Source organism: Danio rerio, chromosome 14 (genome assembly GCF_049306965.1).
Source record: "Danio rerio strain Tuebingen ecotype United States chromosome 14, GRCz12tu, whole genome shotgun sequence".
Classification (NCBI taxonomy): domain Eukaryota; kingdom Metazoa; phylum Chordata; class Actinopteri; order Cypriniformes; family Danionidae; genus Danio; species Danio rerio.
In genome coordinates, this window is record NC_133189.1 from 9,354,679 (window position 1) to 9,372,500 (window position 17,822).

The 17,822-nt window shown below is 36.7% G+C and overlaps 2 protein-coding genes across 4 annotated transcripts in view; both read right to left on the bottom strand.

Annotated features, from left to right (window-relative positions):
- Nucleotides 1-6,052: 6,052 nt before the first annotated feature.
- On the bottom strand, nt 6,053-14,148 carry trmt112 (tRNA methyltransferase activator subunit 11-2). The gene is made up of 4 exons (NM_001020752.1): nt 13,954-14,148; nt 9,489-9,590; nt 9,282-9,374; nt 6,053-6,403 (listed from the first exon to the last, which is right to left on the bottom strand). Exons 1-4 carry the CDS (start codon nt 14,026-14,028, stop codon nt 6,305-6,307), a joined length of 369 nt encoding a protein of 122 aa, NP_001018588.1. The 5' UTR covers nt 14,029-14,148; the 3' UTR covers nt 6,053-6,304.
- A 1,350-nt stretch (nt 14,149-15,498) lies between these two features.
- Nucleotides 15,499-17,822, bottom strand: part of atg2a (autophagy related 2A) — a 76,694-nt gene continuing 74,370 nt past the window's right edge. Inside the window, exons 42-43 of one of the 3 annotated variants that reach the window (XR_012390218.1) lie at nt 17,663-17,822; nt 15,499-17,461 (exon numbers count right to left, since the gene is read on the bottom strand). The exon at nt 17,663-17,822 is cut by the window's right edge and continues 1,109 nt beyond it. The gene's annotated coding sequence lies outside the window, so the exon portion shown is untranslated. The other 2 variants (XR_012390217.1, XM_009307758.5) reach the window with 2 other exon arrangements.

Consider the following 17,822-nt stretch of genomic DNA (forward strand, 5'->3'; position numbering starts at 1 on the left):
AGACATGGTATAAGCCCCTTTCACACATACAGACCTTTCCGGAAAATTACCGGCAATTTTCCGGAAAGGTGGTATGTGTGAACAGGTGCTTTTTGAAAATACCGGTAAATTCGTTCTGGCTATTTTCCGGTAAGAGAAGTTGTAACATTACCGGCAATTTGCCGGAATGCTGCGCTGTGTGAATGCAGAAGGAAGATTCCAGTAATAAGCGCGTGCACGTCTAGAACGTGCTGACGTGAGACGTCTGCTTTAGCCAATCACAACAGTCAGACGCATTTACGTCCGCGCGGTTTATGAGAATAAAAGCCTTTGAATATTTTTCCAGACACATTTAGCTGCTAAAAGTTAGTCAGGTCACGTTTATATGTTCTTCTTAATGCCAACTGTGTAAATAATCATCGATGAGATGCTTATGATAAGCCGTTGTTTGTTTACCTTCAAGCTTTGCGTGTGCCTGTGAAACAGCCTGTGAGCGCCTGCACACGCACATATTATGAACATCTCGACATGCGAAAGTGATCCTGCGAAAGTTGTTCACAATATTGATCATCCACAGAGTTTGTAATTTAGTCAAATGTTTACAAATACAAGCGCAGCCGTTTAAAGCTCATTTGTGGTGAATGATGTCAGAATTTACCGGTATTTTGGAATGGATGTGTGAATGCTCTTTTCCGGAAAATTTCCGTAACGTCCTCGCCTGTGTGAACAGCGCTTTTTTCAATATACCGGTAAAGTCGTTCCGGAAATTTTCCGGATATTTACCGGTATCACTGTGTGAAAGGGGCTATTATCAAGCTGAGACATGGTTTACACAGCTTTTCAATCTATGGCACATTTAAAGGGTTCCTATTATGCTTCTTTGCATATTATTCTTATTGGAGCATACAATGTATATCAGATTTTTTTTTAATGCATGTGTGTGTAAAACAAAATAATTTGCACAAAGAAATGATGGGGTTCTTCTCTAAAGAAGTTTTTACTACCCCCTTTAAAGCATCATTACGGGCGTTTTACGCTATAACTAATGTGGTTCAAATGATGGATCTGCGACAGAGAAACTACGTTTTTTTGGGAAACACTCGTCACTACATCGTTCTTTTCCCAAATGATGCATCGTGCTATGATAGTTCAGCCGCGAGTTACACTGTTGTTTGGGAAACGCCCCTGTTTTGTGGTTTTCATTTTCTTGAATCCGCATCAATAACTTTGATTTGGTAAACAAACCTTGTGTCATTCATTCATTTTTCTTCGGCTTAATCCCTTATATATTATTATAGACGTCGCCTCAGCGGAATGAACCACCAACTATTCCAGCATATGTTTTTACAAAAGTATGCAAACTCCACACAGAAAACCCAACTGGCCCACGGCCTTTAAGGCAACAGTGCTAACCACTGAGCCACCATGCCGCTCATACAAACCTTGTGTCCGCAAGGTAAATTGAAACATCCTTCACCCATGGTTCACATACTATAGAAGTCAATGGTTGTTGTTTTTGTCCTCTAAATTCTTTAGTATATCTTCCTTTGTGTTCAACAAAAGAGTTAATGATGACAGAAACGTCATATTCGTGTGAACTATCCTTTTAAGAAACTCTAAATAATCAATAACATTTCTTTAGATTTAATTAATCTTAAAATATACAAATATTTAAGTTGTCTATCTTAAATATTCAAAGTATGTTTGATTTTTTGACTCCGTTTTTAACCTAAATCATTACAAGGGCAGGCAATTTTGGAGAGCTAGATTGCTAATAATGTTTGTAAATTGCACAGTATTTAACTGTAACTGTATTTTACTGTAGAACAGTTATGCAGTAAGTTACTGTATTTTAAAGTTGCATTTGAAAAAGTACGGCATTTTTAAAGTAAATACATACATACATTTCTGTTAGTACATATACATATACAATAATTCCAAGTTTAAATGTTAGAATGTTCTAAATGAATAGGGCATAGGGGGGATAACTGGGAATAGAACACAGCCAGGAACTATGTTTCCAACTACAGCTCTAGAGGTGTAGATGCAAGAATACAAGTTTGCGACGCAGTTTGCGAATGTTCAATGGAATGATAGATTTGGAAAATGCCAAATTAACAAACTATGTTTGTAACGACAGAACTTGGGACCTTAGTTGGCTAATGATGGATTTCAGAAACGCACCCCAGATCAATTGAACATATTAAAATATGAATATATAAAATGTATTAAATATTCAAAACCTATAATGAATAAACAATTTCTGTTCTAAGAAGTTTAGCCTTTATATTTTTCTGGAGTTATATAACCTATTCAGAAACTTAAAATCCTTTTAGAAATGCTGTAGTTATTTTTTCATTTTCCATTTGTATAATGCATTTAAATACTTTGGCATTAACTGTGACAATGACTTTTGTGACTTTTGGGATTGTTCTCCCAAAATGAAAATTATGTGATAAATTGGTTGCTCATTCTCCACTTGTTAAAAATCTAGTTTATGTTTTTGTTGGTCACAAAAGAAGATATTTTAAATAAACAGTAACAATGGAAGTCGACAGCTTCCGTTTTCCAACATTTTTCAAAATATCTACTTTTGTGTTCAACAGAAAAATGCTTTGAAACCATTTTAGTGTGACTTCATTTTTTGGGTGAACTATTGCTTTAACTGAACTTACTAAATATTATAAACTCTAAAACAATCACATAAAGCAATGACATTTGGTAAGGTTGTTATAAAAACTGACCAAAACAAAGCTGCAGACGCCAATTTAGCAGCTTTCCAGTCAACGCTATGTCAGTATTTCTCACAGACTGTCTTTTCCAGACACCATCATTGCATAACAATGCTGACAGTTTTCTGGAGTCTTTCCTTGGCAGCGGTGTTTCCAAGCAGCAGTCTGATATTCAACAAAAATCTTCACAAGCAGTGAAACATCCACCACAGCAGGCTGAAACTACTGACTGACTGCTTCCTAATTTGTTTAAATTGGAAATAATACAATGTGTTTTTCTAATCCAGTAGTTCTCCCTCATGCATTTAACAGAGCCATTTCATAAAAGACCCACCGGACACATTTAGAATAGATTTACTCGGATATTAATTTCACCTTTCATTTAGCTTCCTGGAGAGAAATGATAGATATCCAAGGCCTCAATCTAAGCGTTCCCATCCTTTCATTTTAGGTACACCCTTCCTTATTTCACTTCCACTCCCTATCTTTCTTCTCATTGTTAATTACAGTTCACCATCTACATGATCGTTAATCTTTCAAAAACAGCTTTATAGCTGCTCTCTCTCCACCTCTCCATTATGACATTATTATAGTTTGGCCAAGAGGGCTGTAATTGAACTTCAAGCAAAGGCAGAAGGTACAAGACACCAAAAGCCTCAGAGAAATGAGATTTGAACCAAAAGGAGACACCAGAGGGCTGGAATTTTTCAAGGGCTGATATCATTCCGAAAGTACGGATTTCTTCCTGTTCAAACATGAAGCGTTAGATTTTTTTTATATGATTCTGAGCAGGAGAAATCGTGACGTGGATGCGGAGCCTCGAGCGCCATCGCGCGGCCGCGGACGAGGGAAAGGCCTCGGGGCCGCTCTGGTGGTTCGTCGAGGTATTGCGAATTAAGATTTAAAGGGATACTTCAAACACAAGAATTACATTTCTGTCATTATTTACTCACCCTTCACTTGTTCCAAACCTGTCCGAGTTTCTATCTTCTTTTAAACTGAATATAAAATACACAGAAAAAAACTAAACAACATCAAACGGTGGATATCAAACTAGCTTTCAGCTTTCTTCATATCTTCCTTTGAAAAGAAATTTAAATCACTTAAGGGTGAGTAAATAGTGAGTACATTTTCATTTTTTGGTCAACTATACAGAACTCAAAAACAGCTTATCCAGTCCCCCCCCCTCGTAACCTCCCTTAAACTAAATATAGTCTCTTGCCTTGCCACGTCATCTTCCTCTCTGGACTTTCTGTGTGACATGAAAGGTCTTTGGAAGAGTTTGTTTCAAGAAAGTTACTCAAAAACTGACCTAGATCATTTCAGACAAACACACTACAGTTAAGAGAAAGCTTACACTGGAGAATATAATGACAGGTGATGAGGAGGTTTCATTAACCTGTGGTTGCTCTGTGGTACAAAGATTATACCAAGCGCTAAATGACTACCATAACCCCTATATGACATTCAAATAAATTATTTCATGGAACATATATAGAAAAAACAATCTTATAAAAAATGTAAAGCTTATATAAAAATCTAACAATCTGATTAGTGATATTTCAGATGTCTAAAACATACTTAAACTTAAAACAGCAGAATACTTGGTTACACATTTTTAGTGTCCACAATACACTTAAGAATATGTTCATAAGAACTACTTATTTAAAACGACCTAAAACAACACAATTATAACCACTTAAAATTGTAAAAACTATTAAGTTAACTTAATTTCTTCATGTTCTAACACTAATAGATTGTGTGGAACCCAGCATTTTTCACAGTGTAATTATATATTCAAGTACAGAGTCGTATTAATAATCAATGTGTGCGTAAAATGTTCATGGAGCTTCATATGATTACAGTTGAACAACTGAAGTCACGTGGACTTTTTGGGAAAATTAACTCTTTAACATTAGGTTTTGGGTTATTGCATAGAATTATGCAACGTTTATATGCTTGATACATTGAAAAAAAGATTTTACAGCTTGTTCAAACTAATCTGAAATGAGCTGGAACAACACAATACTTAAGTTTTTTTGGGAAAACAGTTTTTTGTTTGATCCATTTAAAGTTTAGTTATCTTAATTTGTGTTGGGACAACATGAATGAATTGTGTAGAACCCTGCATTGTTTACAGTGTAGTAAGCACACATACATTAAATGACACTTTACATTATAGCAGGGGTACTCAAACTTTTCAGCTCGCGCCCCTAAAATAACAACTCCAGTGACTTGTGACCCCCACTATGCTCGGAGGTGGTTATAAGCAGGGCCAGACGGAATCTGCGGACGTTTTTTTGCTATTTCTGCTGAGAATTTTAGTAAAAATCTGCGGATTTCTGCGGAATTATTTTGGGAGTATCAAGCGGAGTATCACAACTTACTCCTTAATATATTAAATAAAAAGTAATAACTTCTGAATAAAAACTGAATAAATTCAGATTTACACATTTACTCAAGTAAATAAACAGAATAAATAATGGGCTTAAAATCTGCATAAATCTGCGGAATTCTGCGCGCGCAGATCCCGTGTGGGCCTAGATAAGCAAACAAATATTGCACACAATGGTGCACACACACACACCAATAGGAACAATATAAACAGAAGCTTATTGTCAACACAAAAAAGTGCAACAGTCTTACAACCATATCTTTTTTATAATCATTATTCATTTGTTTAATTTGATATTAACCTCACTTAATAAGAATGGTGAGCACAATGTTTATAGCGCAAAACTATTCTTGGTTTAATATTGGAGACTTTAAGCCACTTGGAGATCATCCTCTTTGTTCAGTCGTGGCCTTATTTTTTAATGTATGCGAGTGCCACAAAGGTGTCAAAGTTTAATATTGTACTGCAAAATCAATCTGCTGCCACTCACGCTATTGCTGTGATGTTAATCAAGCATATTAACCCCAGGGATCACAAATAAAATATGATAATTAATTAGATGTGATAATTCTAATAGTTTAATAAACTATGAGATATTTGGAAATCACCAAGCGACCCCCCCCTCATTGTCTCGTGACCCCCACTTTAAAAACCACTGCATTAAAGGACACTTTATGATACATACATGATCAGACATTCTAAATGGACAATAAATATACTAAATATCACCTTTAAATTGAAATGAGAAAAGGTGGCTGTAAACATATTTTATTTAAAAAGGAGCATAAATCATAACCATAAATAAAAGCATTTTAAAGTGGGAAAATCTCACAAATAATAAACATTAATTTGAAGTTTTCTTTGCTCACATTTACCAATAGGACATTTAATTGTGAAATTCATTACAATGAGTGATGTGTAAATATAAAAAGAATTGAACCGAACATAACTTCAATCAATACAAATTTATTTGATATATTTTACAAAGCACAACAAACAATGACAGAAAAAAACTATATCAATTTTCATAGCAACATGAAGACAGTAAATGAAACTGCTATTTCCAGAGTATTTCCGAATAACTTGTGAATTGTGTTTCTTCTTTGAAGAAAGCAGTAGCACAAATGTCTACACAAAACATCTGGGGTCAATACAGAGTATGGATCTTGTCTTTGCAGAATAAGTGTAACATCTTAATCTACTCTCCTTCGTTGAGTAACATGTTGGGAACGCCTTTAGAGATGGGAAACTCTCGGCCAGATTCAGGACACTGTAAACATCCCTCTATAACCTCCACCTGAGGAGAAGACGACGCTTATAAGTATGATATACTATATCACTATGATATCAAATCCTAATGTGAAAATGGGGTGTGTGTCCAGCACAATACACAGCACAAGAAAAAAAGCTCAAATCTACTTTTACAGATCACACAAATAAAAAGTAGGTGATGATGGCATTTCATTGTAAAGCTAGCAAAGGGTTTATTTTAAAGAGTTGTTTTGAGCAATTAGTCTTTAAATTGAACATGTAAATAAAAAAAGTGTTCCCACTTTATATTAAGTGGCCTTAACTAATATGTACTTACACAGGAATTAATAGTTTGTTACATTGTACTTATTGTGTAAATACATGTATTTATTGAGTACTTATGCTTGATTAAATACCGGTATGTAATTACATCTGTAACTAACTTCTGTAACTACATTTGTAAATACGCTGCTGACCATTCCCTACACCTTAACCCACCCTTAAACCTACCCTCACCACCAAACATGTCCATAACCCAACCCCTATCCCAACTCAAGTGTTCTCAAATACATTAGGAACACAGTAACTACATTGTATTTATTTTTTGATTCAAGTACATAGTAGTTAAGGACACTTAATATAAAGTGGGACCAAAAAAGTATTTAGATTTGTCAAATTAATCATGCATTACATTTTTTATTTTTTTATTTTTCGATGATTTGATGGTTTTAATACAGAGGTTCTGGTTGGTTGGGGGTGTTTAAAGAACTGAACAATATTTTGGGTTTTTGTGGTTCCAGCGGCTAATAAATTGGGAACGTCCCTTCCTGTGGGTCAATCTTTTAAATGCAATTTTTTTTTTACACTTTTATAATGGATCTTAGATAAACGCATTTAACTACTGTTGTATATGTGTCGTTAGAAGTGTGCGGGAGGTGGGGTGGGTGCAAATTGTTTTTATTTGGCGGGGGTCTCGATTTCGATTAAAACTAGGATGTTCAAAATATTGTAGTATGCTTCAAAGCTATACTGTTCATCATAAATCACTGTCCATTATATAGAGGACTCTCATTTTGACCTTGAGTCAAGACGACTGTAAACTAGTTGTTCTTCAGTTTATAAACACTGTTAAATTTAGGCCCCGTTTACACTAGTGTGTTTTAGTTTGAAAACGCATAAGTTTTGCTACGGTTACGCCATTTGTCCACACTACGCCGGAGTTCTCGAGCGCCGAAAACGGAGCGTTTCGAAAACGCTGGAGAGGCCGTTTTCATTTTGAAACGCTGCCGCTCCGTCTCAGTGTGGATGGGGAAAGACGGAGACATCTGAAAACGGAGGCGGGGCTGCAAACGTTCGCCTATCTGATTGGGGCTTTTCCTCAATATTAAGTAGCCCACACACAGTTCAGTCTCGCATCCTCTTCTTGTAAGTTCAGACTTCGCAAGGTTGATCAAGGCTGCAGTCTCCCCCTTCTCAGTTTGATATGGAAAACATACCGAGGACACGGGTAAATCTTCAAAGGGAACAGTGTACTTTATAACTTCATTCACATCACCCTGGCTACGTTGTTTCACTTTCTCAACAATAAAATGTAAACATGATATAAGGAACTGCCTATTTTCATTTTAATATTAGCAACTTAACAGACAGCAGAAATGTTGAGGCGCCGTGCTGCATATATGAGCGTCATCTTCACTGTGTGGATATTTATAACAAAACTGCCTCCTTTCAATTTCAGTGAAAATACGAAACGCACCTTCTCTTTTGCTGAATATCAGTTTTAATAATCGATAATTATAAAAGTATAACATACAATAAGTTTATACATTGTAGGAAATAAAGACGAGCAATCAGTCAATGTACCTGGATTAATCATTAACTTATCTTTGCGCTTAACCAAAACATGTTACCCGTGAACAAGTAACTTAATAGATTCCAATGACCAAAGTCAGGGAATTGGCCTATGTCGTCAGATAAAGACAACAACATGAATGAAATATCACGTTTAGCAAATATAGTGAGATTAGATCCAGCGGGAGATGCGTGATGAGCAGTCCGACAAGCAGAGCTCTCATCTGGGTAGAAATGCTGGAGCGCTTGCCCGAGAGTGTGTGTGTGGTCACGTGATGTGCGTTTTCAGCGTTTTGGTGTGGACGGAGAGCTGTTCAGAAACGCTGGGTAAAACGCGAGTGTGGACGCGGATCGTTTTCATTCTACAACGCCGTTTTAAAACTAAAACGCACTAGTGTAAACGGGGCCTTCCTGACTGAATAAGCATACATTTTATTTCTGAAAAGTCGACAGAATCTGCTGACAGCTTTTACTATTTCTGTGCAGAATATGGGGGGGGGGGGGTTGACAGAGTGCGCGTGACGTGTCTGAAGAGCGAGGAGGGATCCGTGGGTGAGAAGGGTGCGCGACTTATTTGAGGACCGGGAGGGAGACGCGCGATTTCCGGGACATTATTACTCGTTTGCGACTGCAAATGCATAGAGACTCCCGGAACTTCCGGGAGACTTGGGATGTCTGAATATTACGTTTAACAACTATAGTGACATGCGATCCAGCTGTATATCCTTGATAAACTGTCGGACGTGCACTGCTCTCTGGAGCCCAGAGGAGCGCATGACAGTGTGTGGCTATGTCTGTGTGTGGTCACGTGATGTGCGTTTTCAGCGGACGGAGGGCTGTTCAGAAATGCTAGGTAAAACTAGAATCATTTTTGTTCTAAAATGCCATTTTAACACTAAGATGTATTAGTGTAAACGGGGCCTGAGTGTGTATGTTTCACGAGCGATGCCGGCTCAGCATCGTGTTGTCTATTGACCATCGGCGATGGACGATGGCATCGTCTAGCCCAAATGCGGGTTTAATTTAGGAAATCAAGTTAGAATTTGCTATTTTTACTATTTAATGTGTCTCACCTCAAGAAGAACTCTGTGAACTTTGCGTAGGAACTCCTCATCATTCTCATAGTCGGGTATGAGCGTGTCGGGCAGTTCTTGAGACTGACCAAGCTGATATAAAAAGACAACAACTCATCAGTAACCCACATTCCAACACAGTCTACTTACTAGGCGGTCATTCAGAATGACAAATTAAAAATGCCATAAAACAGCATCTCCACTCACCCATTCTGCTGCCTGGACCAAAGCAGGCCATTCCAGCTTGGGAATCATTCGACTCACAAACTGAGCATTGAAGTCCAACTCGTTCACTTTCACTTCTGTTGCCTTCATTCACGATCAAAGAAAGAGAGTCAAGACGTGTCATTTAAAAGCTTGATTTAACTGCATGCATGTGGATGTGGATCAACGTGGAACAGGGGTTTCAAGCATCAAAACAAACTGAAAATACTTTAAATATCAGACTGTTCATTAGTGTTTACTGTAGGACTGCACAATATATTGTTTCAGCATCAATATAGCAATGAGGGCATTCGCAATATTCACATCGATATGAATTTCGGAAGAGCTTAAAGTTTTAAGGCACAAGAAACTGCATGACACTGAATAAATATTCATTTGACAGAATTATTAATATGATGAAGACTATAGTGTTACTTTACATTTGCATACTCAATTTTTGTACCTAAATACTGTAAAGACTGTAAAGCACTGTTTTTTTATCATTGCTCTGATGTGTTTATCAATGCTTGAAATATATTTAGTATTTTGCATTTTAATGCAAAATGATTTAATCCCGTACAGAATCATCTAAATAAACCCAAATTAAGGTATAGGCATGGGCTGGTATAAGATTCTGACGGTATGATAGGCTTGGATAAAAAGATCCCGGTTTCATTGTATTGCAATTTCTGCTCTACAATATATTATTTTTATATGTCTGGCTAAAAAACTTAACTTTTTACCCCTTTGAACACAATATATTTTATTTTGAGAAACATTTATAATATTTTGGAGCAGTAAACATGTCAGCTAAATAATTCAAATGAATTATTGACTTCTGCTGTCTTCATTTGTTTCAAAAACACAGATTTCTTTACAATTTCATTCATTTTCTTGTCGGCTTAATCCCTTTATTAATCCGGGGTCGCCACAGCGGAATGAACCGCCAACTTATCCAGCAAGTTTTTACGCAGCGGATGCCCTTCCAGCCGCAACCTATCCCTGGGAAACATCCACACACACACTCATACAGTACTGACAATTTAGCTTACCCAATTCACCTGTACTGCATGTGTTTGAACTGTGGGGGAAACCGGAGCACCCGGAGAAAACCCACGCGAACGCAGGGAGAACATGCAAACTCCACACAGAAACGCCAACTGAGCCGAGGCTCGAACCAGCGACCTTCTTGCTGTGAGGCGACAGCACTACCTACTGCGCCACTGCTTCGCCCCTTCTTTGCTATTGTCCAAAAAATCGTACACATACCTTCGGAATGGTAAAGCAGAAACCTTTGGCGGTTTTAAAACCTTGACTTTTCCAAACTGCAGTATACCTTGAAATCAGTTATCATCCCGCATTCTATCCAAATAAAGCATGCTGGTTACATTATATTTATATTGCATATATATTTCAGAAAAAAAAAAAATGCAATGTCCAATTTTTCCAGTATTGTGCAGCCCTAATATACTGTGTAGTTTATTCTGAAAAAGGCATACTTTTTGCAAACAAAATTATGACTATCATACTTTTTTTTTTTTTTTTTACAGTGAATTACTGAAAATACCCAGTAGAATACAATTCAGTGCAAAAATAGTTTATATATATTTAATCAGTCATATTTTCAAACAATAACCATTTAATCACATTAAAAGTCTAGCATGTTAAAATACTATGGTGTTTTTAAACCATAATCAAACAATCTGTTGAAGTTTACAGTAGGGTTGTAACAATATACCGGTATGACGGTTTACCACGATTTGAACGTGCACGATTATCATACCATGAACAATTGCATATCAACGGTTTTAACCCTTAAAGACCGAGACAGCCGCCCGCGGCTAAAAATAAGTATTGCTCTTAAATGTTTAATAACTTTTGATCCGCTGATCCGATTCATACAATTCAAAGATTGGCATATAGAAGAGAATCTCAGCTTTCCAGTGCTGTATCACATATCATTCGGACTTTCAGAGGCTCCGGAATCAGTGCGGTTACGTCATCAACATTTGACAACGCTGATTTGACAAAGAAACGCTCGTCACTGTGTCTCCGGACAAATCAGACATGATACATTGATGCATTGTCCCTCCTCCATGCCCAGATTGGTTCAAACTCGCTATATCACAACCAATAAGCATAGGTTTCGCTTTTGTTTGTGGACCAACACTGAGCTTTTTGAACAACACGGAATGAGAGATAGGCATACATTTATGCGCGGCTAAATAAAACGCAAAAAAAAAAAGTTTTGCATGAAATAATTCTCATACTAAGTACTTTTGCATGCACAGCAGCACAGAAACATGACAAAACAGTGACACAGCAAAGACGAACTGCTGCTCTTGCTGTTTTCAAAAGACGCAAATGAAGGTGCAGCTGTTTGTCTGCATTGCAGACAACCATATCCAAATCCATGCTGGCACATAGAACCTAAGGATGTTCCATATTGAATCTAGTTTCGTTATGTAACTATTTATAGTATAGTAAATATTTATATCTATTTTTTTTACTGAGGATTTGCACCATGTTTATTTGGACTTTATTTGGACTTTGACACATTATTTATTATTTTCTTATTTTTATTTGTTCATTGTAAGTGGTGTTGTTTATAGTAACTAAAAATATATTATTTGGAAAAAGTCAAATTTGCTTCACTGTTCTATTATTTTGTAACATTTGTAACATACCGTATACCGCGAAACCGTCAAACCGTGGTATTGTTTTAGACTATTATCATACCGTGAAAAATTCATACCGTTACAACCCTAGTTTACAGTATCTATCAACTATAGCAATAGAAACAAATGATCTTAAACTATACTTAGTTTACAACCAAGTAAATTGTACAATACACCACAGCTAATACTACAGTGTGCTGTATCATTTGTAACAAAATGCTGCAAACACTATATAATATAAACTCACCCACCACTTTATTAGGTACACCTGTCCAACTGCTCGTTTACGCAAACTTCTAATCAGCCAATCACATGGCAGCAACTCAGTGCATTCAGGCATGTAGACATGGTCAAGACAATCTGCTGCAGTTCAAACCGGGCATCAGAATGGAGAAGAAAGGGGATTTAAGTGACTTTGAATGTGGCATTGTTGTTGATGCCAGACGAGCTAGTATCTGAGAATTTCAGAAACTGCTGATCTACTGGGATTTTCACGCACAACAATCTCAAGGGTTTACAGAGAATGGTCTGAAAAAGACAAAATATGCCACTCCTGTCAGCTAAAAACAGGAAACTGAGGCTAAAATTGGCACAGGCTCACCAAAATTGGACAAAAGACTATTGGAAAAACATTGTCTGGTCTGATGAGTCTCGATTTCTGCTTTGGATGGTAGGGTCAGAATTTGGCATCAACAACATGAAAGCATGGCTCCATCTTGCCTTGGTTCAACAATTCAGACTGTGGTGGTGTAATGGTGTGGGGGATACTTTCTTGGCACACTTTGGGCTCATTAGTACCAATAGAGCATCGTGTCGACGCCACAGCCTACGTGAGCATTGTTTCTGACCATCTCCATCCCTTTATGACCACAGTGTAGCCATTTTCTGATGGCTACTTCCAGCAGCATAACGCGCCATGTCATACAGTGCGAATCATCCCAGACTGGTTTCTTGAACATGACAATGAGTTCACTGTAGTCAAATAGCCTCCACAGTCAGCAGATCTCAATCCATTAGAGCACCTTTGGTATGGGAGATTCTCATCATGGATGAGTAGCCAACAAATGATATCATGTCAATATGGACCAAAATCTCAGAGATTCAACCTTGCTGAATCTATGCCCCGAAGGATTAAGGCAGTTCTGAAGGCAAAAGGGGTCCAAAGCGGTAATAGTAAGGTGTACCTAATAAAGTGGCCGGTGAGTGTACTTTACTATATCATGGTTCAAAAACACTATAGTAATTACTATGGTATTTTTTTATGTGGGTTTATTTAAGGATCATGGTACAGCTGTACATTTCTTAACTTATTTCTATCATCAAACCATCAGATTAAAACGCAGTAACGTTAACATTTAGCATTATCATCACGTTACACATGTGATAATGTTACACATTATTATACAGTTTGGTATAAATGTATGTAACGTTAAATAACAATGTAATATTATTTCGCCCATATTTAAATATTTTAGTTATTATATACAGTCAAACTATGTGACTGTAACATTTCATCAAGCTGCAAATGCAAGCTGTTTTTTGCAAAAAAAAAACAGTTGACAAGTTTGTAACAATATTTGTTTCCAATGCAGAATATGAATTACATTGTCAATGAAAAAGAGATACGAGAAAGAAAGACAGGAAAAAAAGAATAAAAAACATGATATAAACTTGAGGGTAAGACATTTAAGAATCAAGAACAGTACGTAAATTAAGGTCATTACAAAATAAAATAGTTCTGTTTGCTTTCTTATTTTTAGATAATGAAATTAATTGTATATAAAGCTCACCTTGATAATGAGCGGGTATCCTTTGGTAACACCTTTAACGTGCGAGGTCAACATGTTGTGTGTTAACAGCTTCATGTCGGCGGTGTGTGGGTATATATTCTAGTATTAAGACTCAAATATTTGGTGATTACAGAAGCGTGGAATTTAAGAAGTTCAGCATAACATAAACACGCGTTTATCACGATGACTGTGTGCAACCGCTGAAACAACTCCCCGAGAAACAAAGCACGGTGTATTGGGTTCCGCTTAGCCTGGCTAACTAACATTAGTCTCAATTTTTTTCCAAGTAAGTTTTAAAGTATAAAGTACAATTGCACAAATGTATGTTTCATAAACTGCTTATTTAAAATGGCATTAATGCCGGCAATTAATTCTATCCAAACTAATATTCAGTATAATTCTATTATAGCTGCTGGTTAGCAATTAAACTCAATAAAACAACACTTGCAGACTCTCGGAGAAAGCCAAACTGTAATTGTATTTATTTTAAGGTTCTCCACTGCTTAAATTGATAGATAAATTATTTAGGGGTATCAACAGAGTCTTTTGGCACGTTTGATATGTTTGGCCTTGTCTGAACTACAAGTACTGTACTTTGTTCTCAAATAATATTTATTTAGTGGCAGTACTAACTGACATTATGCCATCTTTTAAAAACATTTTTCTAAATAATTGAAACCCCATAATAACCATGTAAATATATACTCCCTGGCCACTTTATTAGGTATACCTTACTAGTGCCGAGTTGGACCCCCTTTTGCCTTCAAAACTGCCTTAATCCTTCGTGGCATAGATTCAACAAGATACTGAAAATATTCCTCAGAGGTTTTGGTCCATGATGACAGCATCACACAGTTGCTGCAGATTTGTCAGCTGCACGTCCATGATGTGAATCTCCTGTTCCACCACATCCCAAAAGGTGCTCTATTGGGTTGAGAGATGGGGACTGTGGAGGCCATTTGAGTACAGTCTCACTGTCATGTTAAAGAAACCAGTCTGAGGTGATTCGGGCTTTATGACATGGTGCGTTATCCTGCTGGAAGTAGCCATCAGAAGATGGGTACACTGTGGTCATTAAGGGATGGACATGGTCAGCAACAATACTCAGGTAGGCTGTGGTGTTGACACAGTTCTCAGCTGGTACTAATGAGCCCAAAGTGTACCAAGACAATATCCCCTAAATCATTACATCTCCACCAACATGGCATTTTTGTCCCACAGAACCATAAAAAAAAATGCTAAAGTGTTGTAAATGCTATAATACACTCTAGAATGGTTAAAAAATGCTGTTATATTTATTATATATTAGTGTTTTAGTGTACTATAGTATTTTTTTCATGTGGGTAAAACACACATCCGCAACTGTTAACAAAAAATGCTTGGTTAATGTAGCATTTGTTAATGTAATAACTGCTCAGAAAGCCGAATCCTTTGCTCAGTTGTTAAAAAAAATAGATTTTCTAAGAGAGCAATGACACAAAATCTTCCTTTAAGGAATAATCTATTCATTCCTCTGTTTTAAAATGTACAACAGCAAACTACAACTTTTTTTCAAATGCACATTTTTATTCCTTTTTTTTGTATTAATTAGTTTACACATTGTCTTGGTACTATACAGGTAATTCTTACAGCGTATGATATAGTTGTAATTACAGAAGAAACAAACGCACACTGATAGCTATGAATCACATAGCCTGTCAGTCAACACACACGCACTCGCATGCACGTCCAGACACACTCACACTGAACACACACTGTACATACATGTAAAAACACACGCCAAAACGCACTTCCCTTACACTGTTATGCAATAAACAAAAACAAAGAAGCGAATGTAACGTTACCCACTAAATCTCAGTCGACTGACTGACCCCTCATCTCTCAAATGCTCAACATCTTCATTTTTTTTTTTTACATTTCATTAGTCATTACAAATATGAAATAAAATGTTTTAAAACGTTTAGGAAGGCAACTAATGAGACGAAAGCAAGCATGGTAAATGGCAGATAAAAGGTTAAGTCAATCAAGAGCACGTCTGGGTCACATTTCACCAGAAAATCCAAAGAAATGATATATTGATTGAAGAGAAAGTCATTGTTTTCGGAAGTTTTTCATGGCAATTTAACACATTTCTATCCATAATTATTATTGTTGTAATTATTAAAAGTAACTATTACTGCAATTTGGAAGAAAGGATTATAATAGCAAAGCAAAGTCTCTATATATGACCATGATTTCAAATTAAAACTGTACTATAGTGTGTATGAGATGTAAATATGCACACTTGTCATGAAAACTAAAATGAGAATTCTCACAAAGTTTGTTTTAAATGTAAACTCTTAGTTGTATTTTAATTTCGGGCTGAAATATGACCTGGACATTTTTTTAAGATTCCCCCGAATTCCCCAATTCTTCCTCACGACCGCACCACAAGAGTAATGAAATTATAATTTGTTTAGGAAAGAACGTTAAAGAGGACAAAACAAGATCTTTATAATGTCGATTTATGGCACAAAGACATAGGGATTGAGGACCATGTGTAAAAAAACACAAGCGGACGAAGAAGAATCACTTTCTTAGTGTTAAATGACAACTACGGTAACTCGATGCTTTTAAAGGAACACTCCACTTTTTTGTAGTAAACAGGCTCATTTATAGTCAGTGTTTAACAGTTGAGTTTTACCATTGTGTAATCCGTTTAGATGATCTGCGGACATAGCAGGAGCACTTTAGCTTAGCTTAGCATAAATCATTGAATCGGATTAGACCATTAGCATCTCATTTCAAAATTATTAAAGAGTTTCGATAATTTCCCATGTAAAGCTCAATTCTTTTGTAGTCACAATGTGTACTAAGACTGACGGAAATTGAAAAGTAGCTATAATCTAGGCTAATATAGCTAGGAACTATACTCACATTCTGGTGTAATAGTCAAGGAACTTTTATGCCATAACACGACTGCAGATGATGCAATTATATTCTGCAGCACCTGAAAATAGTACCAAGCTTTGTGAATTCCAATATATTTATCTGCTTGCACAGGGAGCGTGTACCAGTGACGATCCATGATATCATTGCGCCTGCTACAGCGTGGAACGGCAGCAAAGTTTCTTAAATACTACGCAAGAATGAGAGTATAGTTCCTAGCTATATCAGCCTAGAAAATAGCAACTTTTTACGTTTTTAGTACAAGATGCAACTACAAAAGATTCAAGCTTTAAATAAGAAAATATTGAAACATTTGAGCATGATGCTAATGGTCTAATCTGATTCAATGATTAATGCTAAGCTAGTTGAGTTTTACCACTTTTGAATCTATTAAGCTGATCTCCAGGCCTAGCAGGAGCACTTTTAGCTTAGCTTAGCATAAATCATTGAATCAGATTAGACCAATGGCATCTCGCTCCAAAATGATCAAAGAGTTTAGATGACTTCCTATTTAATCTTGATTGCTCTGTAGTTACATTCTGTACTAAGACTGACAAATTGAAAAGTTACTATAATCTAGGCCAGGGGTGTCAAACTCAGTCCCAAAAGGGCCGAAGCCCTGCACAGTTTAGTTCCAACCCTGCTCCAACACACTTTCCTGTAGGTTTCAAACAAGCCTGAAGGACTCAATTAGTTTGATCAGGTGTGTTTAATTAGGGTTGGAACTAAACTGTGCAGAGCTGCGGCCCTTTTGGAACTGAGTTTGACACCTGTGATCTAGGCCCATATGGCTAGGAACTATACTCACATTCTGGTGTAATAATCAAGGAACTTTTATGCTGTAACACAACTGTTGCATATGCAATTATATTCTGCGGCACCTGAAAATAGTCCCAGGCTTCGTAAATTCCAACATGACTATCTGCTTGCACAGGGAGCGT